This window comes from Cariama cristata, unplaced genomic scaffold (assembly GCF_000690535.1).
Source record: "Cariama cristata isolate BGI_N322 unplaced genomic scaffold, ASM69053v1 scaffold20988, whole genome shotgun sequence".
Taxonomy (NCBI): domain Eukaryota; kingdom Metazoa; phylum Chordata; class Aves; order Cariamiformes; family Cariamidae; genus Cariama; species Cariama cristata.
Window position 1 is genome coordinate 17,691 of NW_009629678.1, and position 18,173 is coordinate 35,863.

Genomic DNA, 18,173 nt, shown 5'->3' on the forward strand with positions numbered 1-18,173 from the left:
TTGAAAAATTAGCCCTAGGCGAGGGGCCTGGGATCAGAGATGTGTCTTAAGGAGTGCACGGCTAATTGGGAATTTGGGGTGGTCCTGCTGCATGTCTGCATTGCTCTGTTGTGCTGCGTGGTGTGTAGGACCTCCCCAGGTTCCTTGCAGCTGGTCCTCCGTACCTTGCATCCCGTGCATGAGATCCTAACAAATACCAATCCCTGCAAGTTGGTTTGAGATGATCCAAAATTTTAGTAAGTTTTGAGGGATTGCCTTGGCTTTGGATATGAAGGAGGATAATGTTTCTTTTTGGAGAATCTTTTTAATTGGAAGGATAAATCCTTATCTCTTCTTTTGGAGAGTTCAGCAGCTCCAACTTCCCTGGGATCGTGCAGAGAAATTAGCATTTAATATTAATGCTGAAGCAAAGGGAAACATAGCAGTTGGCATCTGTGAAGAATTTCAGGTTGACTTTTTTTTTTTGATACAGACCTATCCAAATCTCAGAATACGCAGGACAGTTGCTGCTTGCTTAATAGCCCACTTGAGTAATGTGCTGCAGCCATGGTCTGGGACTGAGTACAGAGACTAATCGTTAAATATGTTGAAAGGAGCATTCTTTAGTTCTTTGGTTTGCACTTAATCCACATGCCTTTAAATGGAAGAGAGGAGAAAACTTTCATTCTAAAAGGCAGCTAGGCTGGAGCCAAATGAGAAGGTAGGTGGTGTTCATTCCTGATACAGTTGTCCCCGCAGCACAGTTGTGTGTCCATTTCCTTTAGTGAACATGCTATATGATAGCTGTGTGACACTAATAGATAAAGTGTTAACTTTCACATGATTCAGAAGATATTTCAGAGGAGACTTTTTTCCCCCTCTGGAAAATGAATTATAAAACATTTCCAACTTTTATACTTTTATTATAATGCAGCTATGTTCCAGCTAAAGCTCCTGGCAGATAGTTTGCTCGTACATCTCCAAATGAAGATGTGTTAAATTTATTTGCTGAAGGAGCTTGTAGCTTGTGCTGTAACCTTGGTCATGGGGCTGGATATAAAAAGAGGGATAGAAGCCCACTTAACAGTGGGAAACAAAGTGGAGCTGGAGCTGGAAATGTTATCAGACTGGGAAGGCAAAATGTGTTGAATTACCTTGGAAGTCGGATTTTGGACATGTGATTTTGGACATGTAGCTTCGCTCCGTGAATCCACGTGTGGTTCACACTGGTTGTGTGAGGTCAGGATGCACCGTGGTTGTATAAAGGGGACCGGGTGCCCCAAGAAGCTTGCAGTAAAATAGCACAAAAATCCAAGTGGGGTCTGTTTCCCTGTGCTCAACCCTCTAAAAAAAGCTGAACCTGTGCCCTCTCTTTCATGCCTAGAAAGAGCCATTCCTCCTGCAGGTTGGTGCGAGGCTGAGCTGCCCACCCTGAAGGAATCGGCAAAATACACATCGTGTTTTCCAACAGGGTAATATCCTGCTAATTCGGTGAGGGGTTTAGGCAAGAACTCAGTGTCCTATATGTAATATTGTGCATGTTTATTTTTTTAGAATTAATGACGAGCATAGAGGCTTTGTGGAGGTTTCATGTTCCTGCTCTAAATATGCATTGGTCAGGAGGAAGTTCTACATATTTTTCCATACTTAGTGTGCATCAAAATTTGTTGCAGTAACCTTAAACCTAGTCATAGTTCTTATTACAGAGGTACTTTCGTAGACTATCTCAATCGATTTTGCCAAAGCATTATTGTAAAATGGATACTGAAACCCTGGCCCACTCAGGTTAAATATCCCAACACGGTACATTGACTTTTGATGTGCTGACAATATTTTCTTTGTAAGAAAACAGCTCCCCTCCAATGCCCCAGGCCAGGGGCTGTAGGGAGCAACTGTGTATTTCTTAGAAGGTAAAAACTGAATGCAGGTTTTCTTTCCACTTGTTTCTTTTTCAGGCCCTGGAAGAAGCCCAGAAAGCCATTCAACAGCTCTTTGGTAAAATTAAGGATATTAAAGACAAGGCTGAAAAATCTGAACAAATGGTGAGCAGCAGTTTTTTTCTAGCTTCTGAAAGGGAGGGGGACACTGACTTTTGCTTCCAGTTCTCATTAAGAAGGGAACATTTTTGTCTTTGGTCCTGCTGACTGGTTGGTAATTTGCTGTCAAGCCTGTGTTGAACCTGTACCCTTGTCCTTGTGTTAACATGACTGTAGAGCTAACATGTCATCTTATCTCCTTAAAATTTTGTTGCTGTGGCTTGATACCTAACCAGACTCTTGTTTTTTCCTTCACTAGGTTAAAGAAATCACACGGGATATCAAGCAGCTAGATCATGCCAAGCGTCATCTGACCACCTCCATCACCACCCTCAATCACCTGCACATGCTGGCAGGGGGGGTGGATTCACTGGAGTAAGTATGTGAATTTTTAGTGGTACTTTGATGCCACTACTGAGTTCTTAAGTTTGGTGCAGTGCTCTGAATAGATCTGTAACAGCTGCTGGTTTTTTTGGAGGGAAGTTTGCTCAGTAGGTTGCAGTCTTGGTTTTTGCTCGCAGATTCTTTCTGTGTTGCTCTGAGTGACCGGCAACCTACATTGCTGCATTTAACGGTTTGCAGCATCGATTGCATGAATTGCTGTGTTGATCTTTGGTGATTAGGAATGAGTCTGCCCTCATTAAAGAGTAAGATAGTCTGTCCAGTTACGTTTCTTCATTAGGGATGTGCTCTTCAGGAATTTGGGGGGATTTTTATCAGTCTTATGTCTTAAACTGGAATGAGATCTCCTCTTCGGAAAGGTCTACTCTAGTTCTGAGAATGAATTCAAAGAAGCCTTACAGCTTGTACTGTGTATGAAGTGGGGTTAGATGTTTCTGATAATCCTTTGTGGGTTTTTTAATGTGCTTGAGGAGCACACAGGCTGAGGAAATCCAATTTTTTACATATTGCATCTGTGAAGCATTGTAAGAAATTCTGCACAAGCACTGGATTGTTAAGTGTTCAGAATAAAATTTTACTTAGGCTGCTGTGTCTATTAGAGTCATCCTAAAGGATGAAATAAAAATAAACAAACTTTTTTTTTTTCTGTTGACTCCCTGTGAAAGTTATTAACAGAAAAGTCAAGGCTAACAGCTTTTCAGCATAATGGTTCTCCTCCCTGTGAAGCTTTAACTCACACTTTGTGTGTGATGACGAATGGCTTAACTCAGGTCATTATAGTGAAATAACATTTACTGCCTCCGGACCCATACTGGGAAGCGGATGCATTCAGTAGTTTACGTGTTCTTTGCCAAGTATTGCTTTTGACATTTATGTTTGTTGAGGCATTGTTAGGTGTGTGCCGGATTGGTTTATTTTAGCATCAGTTAAGTGAAATTTTAATGCTGCATTGGAATGTTAATGAAGAGTTGCGTATTTTAGAAAAATAAATGTCAGTAGGGACCGGCATGACCCAGTGGGGATGAGGTAACCTGTGGAATTACCACCCAGGATTTTCATCGAACCTGCCTTTGTAAATCTTCAATTTTCTCTACAGGGCTATGACCAGGAGGAGACAATATGGGGAAGTTGCCAACCTTCTTCAAGGTGTTGTGAATGTGTTGGAGCACTTCAACAAATACATGGGGATTCCTCAGATTCGACAGCTTTCTGAAAGGTAAAATGATCAAACCCTGAGCACTTGCATGCCTGCTGGGAAGAAAGGTTAGAAAATGTGTTAGGCAGAATCAGTTTCTCAATTAAAGACTGGACATTGTCCTTTGAGCTTCTTTCCAGACAAAACAAACAGGTTAAAAGCGGACACAGTTTGCTCAAATCTTGAGCAGCCTGTTCTGTTAAATAACTGTAATTAGTACGGATGTAGTTTATGAATGCTCTGTGCTTCTCATTGACTGGCTTTTAACATCATTGGAGGAATCTGTGGAAGTGCAAATTGGTTTATGTGCTCTTCATGTGCAGGTGTTTGTGGTGAACCCTGAGGTGATGCTTTCTCTTGCTTAACCTCAGTGATACACTTCAACAGCCTGGCATGAAGCAGAAATATATGCATTAATATAGTGGTGCTTGGGGCCCCTTTCTGCCCAGACATGTGCCTTACTGCTCACGAATTGGTGTTAAACCGGATGGTTGCCCGAGGGTTTAGGTAGGCAGGATTTCTTTTTGTGGATTTGCCAAACTCAGTTATTCTGGGCACCTTGAGTTTCTTCTGCCAAAACCTGCTCCCATTGCCCAAATCTGCTGAGATTTGGGGCTTATAGCATATCTTCCCAAAATTGCATACAGCACACCTGACTGCTCTAAACATTTATGCTGAACTTGTATATCTTGATTTTCTAATGTGGAATTACACATTTAAATTTGAGTTTTGCTGTAGCTCCAACAGCAAGTGCCCACCATTCTCAGCAGTAGCAGGTGAAGGCTCAGTGGTGACTAAGCCACCAGATCTCCTAGGGTCTTGGCTTCATTTGGCACATGACAGCTGGGTGTCAAGGGAACAAGGCCCTCCCTGTTGTAGGGGCCACTGCTGTCCCTCACCGAAACCTATTCTTCTTGCTTTACAGCAGGCTTTATTTGTCTTACATCACACACATGATGTTTGCTTAACAGTCTGTAGCAGTGCCGAGCACTGCTCGGTGAAAGCAGCCTATTAACGTTAGGGATGAGCCTTAATGATACAACCATACCTGATAGCATTTCTTTTCAGTGTGAAAATTGCAGATCTATCACCACCATCCTCTTGATGCCTTGCTCATTTCAGAGGTACTTAAAGGAACTTTCCAGGCACAGTAATTAATTTTTTTGGTGACTCCCTTTGCTAAGACAGCAGCTGGCTGCCTGCGCTGTTTAGTGATGGAACAGTGTTTGAATGATCTATTTGTAATATTTTCATGTAAATCTGTGTGACTTTCTTTATGGTATAGGTACCTCTTCCAGAAAACCCAGATGGAATCCATGAGATGGAGCAAAAGAAAAATCCACCCTAAATCTAAAGAGAGATGGGGCCTTGTTTTAACAAAGCATTTGACTATAAGCATTTGCTTAAATGAACATGAACATCAAGGAAATATAAACACATGTCAGTGCTTTTCTGAATTTAGGCTGTTGTCTATTCCAACTTCATGCTCAGAAAGATAGCTTGCTTCATTTTCTTCCAGAGTGGTAATGCCCTTGGGCAGAAACCTGCTGTCATTGACTATTTTAAGGCCAGATATAATTTAAGCCTTCGTCCAGAATTCTGGCTGGTTTTCCCTTTCTGATGAATGATTATTTAATACTTTTGTAGTTGCTGATAATTACAGAAAACAATTCATGCTGCTGCTGAAAGGCACAGTGGTTTCGAGTCACGCCAGAGAGACTGGCAAGGACATGGAGGAAAACTTGTTTTGTTTTATTCTCCCTTCAAGATAAGGATCTGAAAAGCTCAAGAAAGTCTGTTCCTCCTGTTTTTAGAATTGCCTCGGCAGGGTTTTCCTTCCAGTGTTTACACAGGGAGAGTTGCACCATCTGGTAGCGATAGAAGCGGCTGCTGTGGGGCGAAAGGAGAGCTGCACCCAGGGTGTCGCTGGGATCTCTTTACTGCTTTGACATCCAGGCAGCAAATTACTACAGGGAGGTCTATGGCACAGCAGCAATATCGGCTTTGGAGTTTGACGACACATGTATGTATTAGGGCCAAATTTGGAGTTGACTTTTCTGCCTCTTTGCTTGGAAATACTTTCTTTATTCATGAAACATCAAAGGAAGTTTGCCTGGCTTCTCACAGTGCTATTTTTAGGCTGTGAAATTGCTGGGGTTTGATATCTCATGAATTTGGTTTAATGGTACAAGTGAAGCCTCTAGGATGTTTGCGAAGGCAAGAAATGCTTTAGTAAATGTTGGCACAGACCTGTGACGGTAACCAAAGTCTATTATATACAATAAGTCTCTTATATATGGTGCTAAACAAGCAGATTCTGTTTATTTCTTTAATAAAGAGCCTCTCTTTCTTGGTGTGAATGGAGTGAAGCCAAATATGAATGGGAAACCATGGGAAGGAAAAGTGCCTGCTTGGGGTGTTGCATGTGCTCTCTGTCATGGGGTATTCAATTTAGGTTCCTGCTCCTAGATGCTGTGAAAACTAATGATGTGTTTTTAATGTTGTTTTCCACCTGTTCTGTCCCTTTGAAAGTAACCAAACAAAATCCCACTGTAAGTATTCATTGGAAACCTGAACTGAACTCTCAGTTAGTTGGCTTCTTGTGCTGATCCTGTTGAGTATTCATGTAAAAATGTCACAATTCATATCCAAATGTAAATATTTTCCCGATGGTGTTCCTAAAACAACTTCTTATATGGTGCATTGGAAGTTGTTTGTTGTAGTAAATAGGAATGTTTTGTTATCTCTCAGTCCTCTTCTGTTTTCTGTCTGGGGAGGGAGCGTACAATTAGTGGTCACAAACCCACCCGTGAAAGTGGTCGAGAAAGCCTAGCAGATAGTGGAAAAAAGCCTGGAAAGTATTTACGAGAAAGATGATTATAAGTTTGCCACAGAAAAACAGGCTAGCTCAGCCTCTTTTTATCTCAGCAAGCTGCCAGGCGTAGTTTAAGATTTCTGGTAGCTTTGGCTAAAGGGATCGCGGTTTCTAGTAATTTAATGTCATTTAAAACATAACAGTGGGTTTTCTTGGTTTTATTTTTTTAAAGGCGAGGGAGATGGAGAACAAAAGCCACTAATAAAACAAAAGTCAGAGAAACAAAAATCACTAATACTGGGGTAACCAAAGGCTTTGGCACACGTGAGCAACCCCAGGAAAAGGCAGTTCCCTGCTGCGGCAAGCCAGGACGGCTGCTGTGGTACCCCGGCACGCATGGGGGGAACCTGGTCAGGGAGAGATAGCCTTATCAAACCGACCGGAGAAGGGATCCTAAATCCGTTCTCGGCTGAGGGTGCCCGGGATTGCTGAGCCTTAGTGGGCAATTCCCTTTCTGCAGGTGGTTAAACACAGACGCTTGTCCATGTGCAGCAGCGGCCCTTCAGCGGTGAACACAAGGGAAGCCAGCCGTGGGGTCGAGGCTTTTATCGCTGCGGTTTCCATTGCATGAAGATTATTCTGAATTATTGAAAGGCTCACAGCTTTCCACAGGGAGCAATAATCTCTAGTGGCTAATGCAAGTGCCTTCCTGTGTTCTCTGCCTAAAGCAATCGCTCTGTAAAGAGATGGCATAAAGGTTTTCCTGTTTCTGGGTGCATGCTGCTGGGAAAAAATAATCGTGCGTGTCTGTGTGCTTACGTAAAGCGTGATAGTCACTGGGAAGGCAGTGAGGCTCCCTCTCATTGCTCACGCATACCTAAACCTTTGGCTACTTTGTCTCTGCCCTATCCCTATCTTACACAATATGAAGGGGAAAAAAACCAAAACCGCTAAAACTCATTTTCCCTGTTTGCTTTTGAGAGATTTTTAAGCAAGACAGATTTTGTAAAAAAAAAATATATTTTTAACATCCCAGTTCAGCAAGGCCTTCCTGCAAGTTTCTTAATTTAAGGATATGAGAATCCCCGTTAAGACTATCCTTAAGTACTTTCCTGAATCAGTGCCTAAAACAACAAAGCCCGTAGACAGGGCTTTTAACTGCTTGACAGTGCTTCTTTTAAATTTGTTGAGTCTTCAGGAATCTGGCTGCTGCTCTTTTCAGTGCCTCTGCTGTGCTTGCACTGCAGTTGTTCTCAAATAGGAAGGTCCCTGTAGCCGGTCGTAAGGAAAGAAGTACCACAGCTAAGAACTTCCAGTTTTTTATACAAACTCATTCATTTCTGTGACTCCTAATACTAAAGACTTCTTGTTTCTTGATTGTTTAAAAGGTAAATTTTTTCAATCCGTGTTTAATGTCTTTTTTCTTCTGTTTTTCCTCCTTTTTCTTCAGAATCAAAGGGTTTGGTTCTGTGATGCTTTCTCACGTGAATTACTAGTGCTTACTTGTACTATTTAAGCAGGATCATACCTCTCGTTGTGGCTGCTGGGCCGGGTTCCTCCTTACTGCTTAAATTTCTCACTTCTTCTATTTCAACATATTAGTGAATCCCTTTTGTTTCACAGTTAGGAAGGTGTTAACTGGGGATCTGTACCTGGAAGAGTAGAGGAGTTTCTAAACATTCCTGTGAAGCAGAGAGCTTAAGTGAGAATTATGTTTGACATTGCAGACAGGAAGCTTTTCCAGCAAAATCCCCATAAATGAATCCTGGATAAGGCAGGTCATACATACAGTTAAATCACAGATACAAAGTTATATTTCAACCATCACTTTTAAAGGACTAGAATTTTCTGCATTTGGCACCATTAAAGAATCCAGCCTGTTCTCCAACATTGTCGGGTCATCTTGTCGTGTTTCGCTACTAACGGACCTCAAATAGGAAGATTAAAGAAGCAGATCATTCCTTTATAAGGTTGAAGGATCTTAAACAACAACAAAAAAATCCAAAGTCTGAACAAACATTTTCACAAAAGTGAATGTGGCCACTCTTTCTAACATATCAATCTCAGTGGAAAAATCCACTGCTTTGAATGATCAGTTTAGACCTTAAAGCGCTTCCAGTATAATAAAAAGTGATGGAAGAATTCAAGGGCTGCAGAGGGGTATAAGTGCCTAACTGTTTGTTTTGGCTCTTTCTAGTACGTGTAGGCATTTCCATTTCCCTAGAAGTATCAGTTAAGCTGTATTGACTTTTGTTTCTGGAAATTGGAAGCTTTATTCTCTCAGCCAAATAAAGAGCAAGATTGTGGTTTGTTCAAAACTTTTTCACTCATTTCATACCTTTGCTCTTTTATGCTTCTTAAGACATGGAGGATTTATAAGCTAAAACTGCAGCCAACAGTATTCACATGGATGCATTTAAAAGTAGGTCAGTGCACCTGGAACTGTGAAAGGTTCACGATGAAGATTGAGACATTGTGAAGCTTTTAACGTGTTAGAAACATACTTTTGTTGAAATGTGAACATACACGAATGTAGAGATAGATTGGTCCCGTCGGCGTTAAAGGAACCCTGCTGATTTCTCAGCTGATTAACTGGCACTTACTGAAACACGAGGTTGCAGCAGGGCAAGAGCATCTAGGATGTGTTCTGCTACAGCTCAGGGATCAATGGTGTACAACTCGAGTTGTCGTCCTGGTGTCATTTAGCAAGCAAATACTCTCCCAGTTTTGACAGACAAGCTTTCTTAGTGTGGGTATTTTTTTTTTTAGCATGCTTTCTTTGGTCCCTTAAAAACCTTCATGTAGCCGTTAGCATTTCAGTCTGCTTTGTAGTAATGTTTGCACGCAACGAAACAAAGAAGTTATTGTACCACCAACAAAACCACCTTGCTTTCTCTGTCCTCGTCAGGGTGAAGGCAGCGCAGAACGAGTTGGGACAGCAGATCCTGGCTGACTTTGAGGAAGCCTTTCCTTCTCAAGGTACAAAGGTAAATTTCTCACTTCCCCTCTTCCTCCCATTGGAAAGTGTTGCTGAAAACTATTCAATGTAATTATCATTGGGTTTAATCTCATTTTACATCTAGATTTGATCTCTCTGTTTCAGGAGTTATTTTAGAAAGTAAATGAGTCTCCCAAGCTGTAGGGTGTTCATTGTTTTGGTCAAGTGAATGGGGGAGAGGAACGACACCCCTCCTCTGTCACACTGTGCACATCTGTTGCAGTGAGGTCTGCGCACTGGTCGAGGAACGCCCCACGTAATTCACGTGTGGCCCTATAGACCAGAGTGAGGTTCCCTCAGCATCTCATCCAAGGTTACTGTTATTTGTTGGACACAAAAGGTTCACGTTGCATTCAGAGAAAGCCAAACACAGGCTGGCTGTTGCCATGCTGCCACTAAGTTTGTCTCTGGTTTCCTCAGCACAGATACAAATCTGGGCTAGGGCTTAGGCACCAAATGTGCTTCCCCAAAATTATGCATCCAAATGTTTGCAAACAATATGGGAGGTAGGTGTGAATTTGAATTTACTTCAAAGAAAACACTAGCTCTGTCTTCCAAAGTACCACCTCTGCTATTTTTTTCATAAAACTAACAAGTATGGAAATGAGGAAACTACTGGGAACAGATCCTTGATGAAAGGTAAATCTGTGTCCACATACAGCAACATTAAAAGAGCATTTTAAAAAAAATATTTCTAAATTTTCTGTCTTTTCTACTAACATCATGGTATGCGCCAATACAGACCAGCAGATGGTACTTTGTGTTGCAGATTGATCATCTCTAGACTGCTTTTTTCCCCATTAATTTGGCCTTCAGGTTTGCAGAAAAAGGGGTTTGCTTGTCCCACTTTGTCAGCCACTTCTCTTAGCTGTTCCTCAGAATATTTAGGCTGACAAAAGTCTTTGCAGAAGAGATGGGACAACAGTTCTTTCTGTAGATGGAGCTGGCAGCTCTTCTGTGGTAGGGAGCTTCCTGGCTGTTGAGCTATAGAACAACTTTACGGCCAGTGAAATGGAAGCAGCTCAGTTTTCATCTAACAGAAGAAAGATGCCTAAGTGATAATAAAGAGCAGCAGCAGAAGCATCAAAAAGAGAAGAATAATGGGAAAGGATAAAAACAAGATAACCTGGATGCAGTACAATTTACAGTCACCCATTCAGCTGTTTAACCTTAAATCATTTGTTCCTGCTTATTTTGATAGAGGCCTGGTGGACCCAGCAATGTCCTACGTGATGCGTGTCTAGTCGCCAATGTCTTGGATCCCAGAATCAAACAGGAAATCATCAAGAAATTTATTAAACAACACCTCTCAGAGTATCTGGTCCTTTTCCAGGAAAACCAAGATGTAAGGGAAGCTTAGCAAGCTGCATTTGGATTTCAGTTTGCTCTGCTGGTGTTCATGAAGTTCACGTTTCCACAGGTTCCTGTGGTGAAGTGTTTCTAACCCAAGGGCTTGGAAGCAGCGACTTGTGGGTGTGATGTGGACTGGCTGATAAGTTGGGAGTCAGTGTCGTCTCTGCCAGGATGACTTGCTCCCACCTTAGACCTCAGTTTCATATATCAACACTGGAAATGTTTTCCTCTCCTATAGTAAATAAATAAATTCAAGTTAGATACACCTTGTGCCTTGTAAAGGCTTGAAAAATTGAAGTCTGAAAATTCTGAGCCCAAAAACTTTGAAAAACAACATCTCCTCCCAAACAATAAAAAAAACCCCAACCAAAACGCCTGAAAAAAAAAGGGGGGGGAAGGGTTTCCAGGAAGTGGATTCATCTTTGTAGGTAATTTTTAAACTTCCTGTGCTGATGCTAACAGCTTTTAAAAAATTTACTATAATAATCTTGGATTTGGAAAAAACAAACAAACAAAACAAAAACCAACCAGCCAAACAAATGAAAACCCAAACCAACTTTGGATCAAAACGTATTGTAACAATTTTGAAATTTTGACAGTTTGTGACTAAGAGGAAAAAAAGGCTAAAATGCTTCATTTAAAATAGCATTTTTCCATCAAAGTTTTTTGGATTAGTCTTTCTACTTTTTGACCAGAAAGCGCTAATACCGGGGGGGAAAACATTCCATGCCACTCATGCTATAAGTATTCTTGTAGAAGTTTGTGGGTCTGCAGAGTGTGAAAACCAGCTGAACGTGAGAATCCAGGAATTCCTGCGTTCTCATCCCACTGTTAACTTTAACCTCGCTGTCTGTGAAACAAAGAGGGTAGAATCAAATGAGTTATTATTGGATTGAGTTTTCAATAGTACCTACATGATTTAGGAGTGCTGTTATCCCCATTTTCAACAGAACTTGCTCTCTTAATTCGCAGAAGATAGGGTTTTCAGTCTGGCATGCGTTTAAGCACTTTGAAGAATGACTGTTAGCATTCAAAGTATTATTAATAGTGGTCAAGTTAGCTTTGATCGATAGCCCAAGCTTCTCTGTGAAACTGCAGCAGCACAGTTCAGCAGTCAGGCTGAATATCAGCAGCTGCTGCTGTTAAAGATGATGTTCTCCATCTTATTCAGGTGGCCTGGCTGGATAAGATTGACAGGCGCTATGCTTGGATAAAGCGTCAGCTGGTGGACTACGAGGAGAAGTACGGGCGGATGTTTCCTCAGGAGTGGTGCATGACGGAGCGCATCGCTGTGGAGTTCTGCAACGTCACAAGGTGAGCATCTGGGGAGTTCACGATGACTCCCAGCAGAGTCACCTTCCTTTAAACAAAAGATTGGCTTGTCTTTTGCCAAATTGGTGATATATCCGTAGGACTCTAAAAGCAGTCTTCAAATATCTATGTCGAATTGTTCATGATCAAAAGCAAGTGAAGAGTGAAAACCCTGAGAAGTATCGCTAAAACTGCATGTACTGTTGAGAGAGTGAGATGATGTGGTAATCAATTTTCAATATCACAGAGGTAAAAATGAGGAATATTAGAGGCCGAGTGAAATAGCAGGAGCTGACTATGGTGTGAGTGCCTCGGACCATGCTCTTTGCCAGCCAGAGACAGCGGACCAGAGGAAAGTGCCAGCTGGACTCCCAGTAGCACCATTGCCTTTGTTCTGGGACCCCAGTCAGAGACGCTGCGCTTCCCAAGGTTTGGCACTGGAGGCTTTCCTGGCTGCAGTGCTGCGCTGGCTGTTAGGAGATGGGGTCCTGTTACCCACAAAGCTCTAAACAACTGTGGTTGTGTTTGAAATGTGATCCGTAAAGCAGTTTTATGTTAGAGAGCATCTTAGGAATTAGCTTGAATTTTGTGATGAAAGTCTCTCCAGGGAATAGGCTGAATTAGAGAGTTAGGTTTCAGATCTTTCTCGTTACAGAAAACCACATTTGTTTTCTCTGTTCCCCACCACCACCCCTTTCAGGACAGAGCTCGCTAAGATCATGCGCACAAGAGCAAAGGAGATTGAGGTGAAATTGCTTTTGTTTGCAATTCAGAGGACAACCAACTTTGAAGGACTTTTGGCTAAACGCTTCTCAGGTTGCACTCTCGCCGATGGGACAGTGGTAAGGGGATTTCTAAAGAGCAACTCTACACAACAGCTTCTTCGGGAGAAAGAAGCCCTCTCGCACATAGCTATGGGAATGGGAGACTGCAAAAGGTGTCACCTGCAGCCTCCTCTTGCGCTGGCAGGTTAGGGTGTTAAGTGTGTCTGTGCTCAGTGGCTTGTAGTTGAGTTGGGAAAGCAATTCTTGATCTTGCAGACTGTGGTAGGGAGGATGGCACAGGGCTCACAAGAAGGAAAGTACACTCATTGTGTACTTTTTTAGCTCTCCTGAGCCCTGTGCTGTTTGCAACTGAAGCCACATTGCTATGGAGAGCCACAAAATAATTACGGCATGGTGACTGCGTTATAATGTTTGTTCTCTGCATGTCGATGACACATTATAACGAAAAGTCCCCTCTTCTTTTCATTTCTGGTTACCACACATTCACCGCATGGTACCGACTTTCAATCCCACATTAGTCTTACTTGCAAGGGCGTTGGTAGCTTCTACTTTTCAGTGTCTCGTAGATTGTAAAGGCAGAGCCAAGAGAAACAGCTCAGTGAGTATCTCTGGGGCCATCTCGGTGCTTTTTCTGCCTGAAATCTCAGCCAAGAGCTCTGCCAGCCAAGTGCCCTGGGAGCACAGAGTCCACGTGTGACTCAGAAGCCACTGGTTTGAGGTTGGCTTCTCTGTCCAGCTGGTGTCTTGAAGCCTACTTGGATGTGATAATTCAGCCTACGAGGCAAGCCTGCTGGACCCACTTATAATTTGCTGTGGATCAGTAGGTGCCGCTAATTAAAAAGGGAAGTCCCATCAGGTTTTTCTCCTGGCTGAATTTAGATCTCACAAGAACGTGGCTTTATTTTTCTAGCAAATTTCATACGAAATTTGCAGCTTTAATTAAATTGGCTTCACTGGGTTGTTATCCCTTTGGAGAAAGTAGGTACAGAAGCTGTTACAACTGAGAAAAACAGAAGGGGAAGGTGTGACTTGAAATAAAAGAAAATCCTCTCTGTCCCCCTTTCTGACATGCCTAGAGGCTATGACATTCTAGCTGTCATCATCTGACCTGTTTTATACACAAAATGAAGGCTGCAATTATAAATGGCTGTCTGGTGAGTGCACAGTGGGGACAAGCAGTCTGGTGGGAGCAGTAGTGCAGGATTTACTGCGACAGCAGAGTTTTGGGTCCTGCTGTCATGGGTCCTCCTGATGGAGACCACGTACTTGGGAGCGGGTGATTTGAGAGAGTGGAGATTTGACACTTGTCAAAATGCCCCTTTCAGGGACAATTCAGGCCGAGTGTGTGAGCGTGGGCGCAAGAAGAGCAGGCTGTAAGAGGGTGCTGGAGATGAAGGGTGCTGGTGGAGCGATGGAGAGGGAGCCAGACTCTAGCCCTGTAGTAGGAGGAAGCATGCTCTAACCTTGATGGAGAGGCACCGCCTGGCACTCTGCAGCCACCTCTGTGCTTGGGGAAGACAAACTGCTGTACAGTGCTTTGAAGGGCTTAGTAAAGCAAAACATGGATGCAGCTGTGTGCCAGAGGGGACAAAACAGACTGTTCTCTAAGAGGCTTCCTCTTTTTTAACAGAAGAAGCCAGAAGTGCCACCTCCCTCCGCCAACCCGTTTCTGGAGGATGAAACTGGGACAGAGACAGATGAGATTGTGATCGAGAAAAGTGATACGGACAAAGTAAGTCTTTGAAGTTCTGCAGTTGTCAGTGAGGCAGTTTCTGTGTCAAAATCTCTAGTGGTGCCTAAGCTTTTCCCATCACATAGATTTGAAAGGTTTGTTTTCACAGCAATTAATTTAGCGCAGTTTTGATCCTCTGTGCAGCACACAGGCTCCCAGTACGACCATGGTTTGCTCTGGCTCACTTCACTGAAACCAAAGCAATCTTTATTTCAGTTAATAGTGCGGAGACAGTCGGGCCATGTGAGAGTGAGTTGGATTCTGTTGTAGCCCATACAGCAACAGCTGAAATGTAACTACAGGATTTCTGTCAAAGAAAGATGAACTAGCAGAGTTGGGCTTTCATATCCCAGGAGAAGCTCCCACTACAAACAGTTGCAATTCATATTTTTCCTTGTCAGCCAAGCAAACTAAATCTGGAGTCACCAGGCAACTCATTGAACTTTCAAGTGTCAGTTGTAGGTTTTCACTCTAGATATATTACTCCTGGGTTTTTTATCTGTATAGTGCTTTTCATCCATTACCTCTGGAAAGCAAGCAACACCTAACCACTTGTAAAAGCACTGGGTTTCCAAAGCCCTCTGCAAACATTAAAGGAGTGAATATTAAACGCAATTGTTTTAATTGGCACCAATACCAAAGCCTGTAAGCCCTATATTTTTTACTTGCCAGATGGACGTTTTCGAAGTGTTCAATTGCAAGTTGCTTGAGGCAGATACGCCCTCCTTGTTCCGTGAGTTTACAGCCCTGTAAATGGGCTGTTTACAGGTGGTATCCTGATGGATGACCAGGGCCCTAGGACCTACCCAGATCCGTGCCCCCGGGGAGATTGTGGGGTGGTAGCTCTCCACCAGCACAGTTTGGTGTATTGCATCCCCTCCAGATTTCCACATGAGCAGGGCAGCCCTCTGCCTTCCACCCACAGCAGAAGTCCTGAAACAGAATGATAAAGCAAAGGTTTGCTCTTTCCATTAAAGTACAACTTGAACAGTTGATATTGGCTGGACTTTACCAGGGATCTGGAAGACAGAGATTGGGAATGTAAGGAGACACGTGTGTGATATATTTTTTTTTTGTGAAGAGCTTGCTTTCTGCTATCTGCAATGGCTGGGAGAAGGTTGGCTGTGACGTACAGTGTTGGCACGAGAGGACATCCTTGGAGAAGTCAATGGTGCTAGAAGGCAGGTGAAGAGATAATTGCAATAATTAGGCTGCTTAGGGCTGGTTTTATTGAACAGTAGAGTGCACTGCCCTGGCCAGAAGCAGTTCAGGTGCTTCTGAGAAAGGAGCTGCTCTGCTCCCTGTACATGGGGAGGCTGGTATGAGGCCATCCATTGAGCTATCCCTTGAAATGCTGTTTGTAGCAAGGTTGCCTTCCATTTCTGGATACGCCCTCTGTTAATACTCACAACACAGTGCTAGACTGCTGCGAGGCGGCTGCCCCACAGGTGCCTGTCTGCCAAATGGGAGCCCTGTAGGCTCTAATATTTCGGCTTCAAAGTGACAACAGCTGGTGGTTAGTGATGGTGAGTTTGTTGGAGGTCTCATCTTCTACTGTCACTAACTGAAGAAGAGAAGGGACAGGAAGAGTTGAAGAATAAAAGTTTTGAGTGGTAGAGCTCTTCCAAGACACTAGTCCTGAGAATTCAAGACACTTGGGACTGTAAGAGGGAGCACAAGAGTTTGAGGGGGGGAAATCCATGTTAAAAAAGGACCTCTTTTAGTATCCTAGCAGTTCGATTTAATCTGTTTACTTTGGATAGTAATGAAAGGAAACTGGGCCAGCTGCAGACCTCCTTACTGTGACAACAGTAACCTTTTATTATTTCCATCAAACTCAAGGAGGAAATAGCTTAAACATCTGCAGGTTTTGGACAGGATTGCACACTCAGAAATACAGCTTCACTGCTACTGTTAAAAGATTTAGTATTGTCTCCACCAGACATGCTGGGAGCAGCATGATGCAGAGACACACACACACACACAGAGAAAACCAGTCCTGCGTTAGGAGTTGGCTCCTCCAGCCTGGTAAATCGTAAACATCGTGATTCTGCGACTTTGTGTTGGTGCTGCCATCCTGGAGACTTGGTGACTGGAAGGTTTCTGTAATTACCACCTATTGTTTTCCTCCCAGCTCCGATGAGCGTGTGTATCCGGCAGAAATGGGCAGGCACCGGCAGAGGGGCTGGGGTGGAGAATGCTGGGTAGTGGCTGTCTCCCAAAGCTGTAAAAACTTACATTCTTCAGTCATGCTGCTCTTAGTGAGAAGGTTAATGAAGCCAGTCTCATAGAGGTGGTCTGGTCTCCATAAAACCATTTGCTCACTTTAGGTTTGCAGCCATATGTTAGTATTCATTGTGTCTTTGAGTCTTAATTATTTCTGAGAAATGCTTGCCTTGTCATTCTCTGCTATTTCTGCAAAAGACTTAGTGCCACCTCCTCTGTCGTTTAGGAGAGTAGGTCCTTTAGGCTCTCTTGTTTTGCTTTTCTTATGCTAAAAAAAAATTTCAACTGGAAAAATTGGTATCTTCATTGGCTGGGAGCTGATCCTGGCTTTTTGCGGAGAGAGACAAGAATTCCATTCCAGAGTCACTGCAGCCTTCTTTGCAGACAGTGAAAAATTGTCAGCTTGCCGGGGAGCAACAAGAAAAATTGTCTATCAGTAAGAAAAAAAAAAAATAAAATCTAGCTGTAGTGCAAAACTGAGCTTAAAAGCCCTGCCCAGCCTGGTATTTAAACACACAAATTTAAGCATATGAGTAGTCCCAGTGGCTTGTGCTTGGCCGCTGTGTAGAGTGCAGTACTAAACTAAAATGAGGGTAAACCGGATGACTCCCAAATGGCGTATGTGCTTAATGCTCTAAATGTGATTTTAAAATAGAAGTCTTTGCATCCTCAGAAACATGTTTCACAGTGAAAGCAGTCATGTAATATTGCCTGTATAATTCCAGCTCCTCCAGTAATTACGTGCTGTTTATCTAAATAGAATTAATCCAGATGAAATCTGTAACTTTGAGTTGTTATCCTTAATGTCCTAAAATGTCTTGTTACTGTTTGAAGGGTTCAGCGAGGTTTTATTTGCAAACCACATTAAGATTCTTCTACTGAAATCTGTTAGCATGGCATTCTCTTTAAGGATAAGAATATGTTACAAGTGAAAAGATAATTCCTTGGAATACTAACAGCCCTGTAAGAGGAAGGGAAGAATCAGACATACTGACACCATATATACTGTCAATTATATGCCTTTGTTTATTTGACAGCAATTTCTGTGTTGTAATATTTCTGAAGACTTAGATCTTTCTGTGCTGTTGCATTACTGGTTTTTTAGGTCTTACAGGGCAGGTTTGAAACCAACACTCTAAATGTTTTCTTGCAGCCAAAGAAGCCAAAGGTCCCTGACAATCCTTTTCATGGCATTGTTTCCAAGTGCTTTGAGCCTCACCTTTACGTGTACATCGAGTCGCAGGACAAGTGAGTAACCGGCATGCTCGTTTGGGTTTGTTTGCTTTTGAATGTGTATTACAGTTGGATTGTACTAGATTCCGTACTAAAGCTACAGAAAAT

The 18,173-nt window shown here is 42.7% G+C and overlaps 1 protein-coding gene across 1 annotated transcript in view; it reads left to right on the forward strand.

Annotated features, from left to right (window-relative positions):
• Nucleotides 1–18,173, forward strand: part of VPS53 (vacuolar protein sorting 53 homolog (S. cerevisiae)) — a gene marked incomplete at its 5' end in the record, with an annotated part of 61,124 nt that overhangs the window by 15,159 nt on the left and 27,792 nt on the right. Inside the window, 9 exons of the mRNA XM_009705273.1 lie at nucleotides 1,935–2,021; nucleotides 2,275–2,390; nucleotides 3,514–3,633; nucleotides 9,336–9,414; nucleotides 10,627–10,770; nucleotides 11,950–12,092; nucleotides 12,790–12,931; nucleotides 14,505–14,606; nucleotides 17,986–18,080. Coding sequence (XP_009703575.1) covers nucleotides 1,935–2,021; nucleotides 2,275–2,390; nucleotides 3,514–3,633; nucleotides 9,336–9,414; nucleotides 10,627–10,770; nucleotides 11,950–12,092; nucleotides 12,790–12,931; nucleotides 14,505–14,606; nucleotides 17,986–18,080 — 1,028 coding nt within the window. The remainder of the gene's footprint in view (nucleotides 1–1,934; nucleotides 2,022–2,274; nucleotides 2,391–3,513; nucleotides 3,634–9,335; nucleotides 9,415–10,626; nucleotides 10,771–11,949; nucleotides 12,093–12,789; nucleotides 12,932–14,504; nucleotides 14,607–17,985; nucleotides 18,081–18,173) is intronic.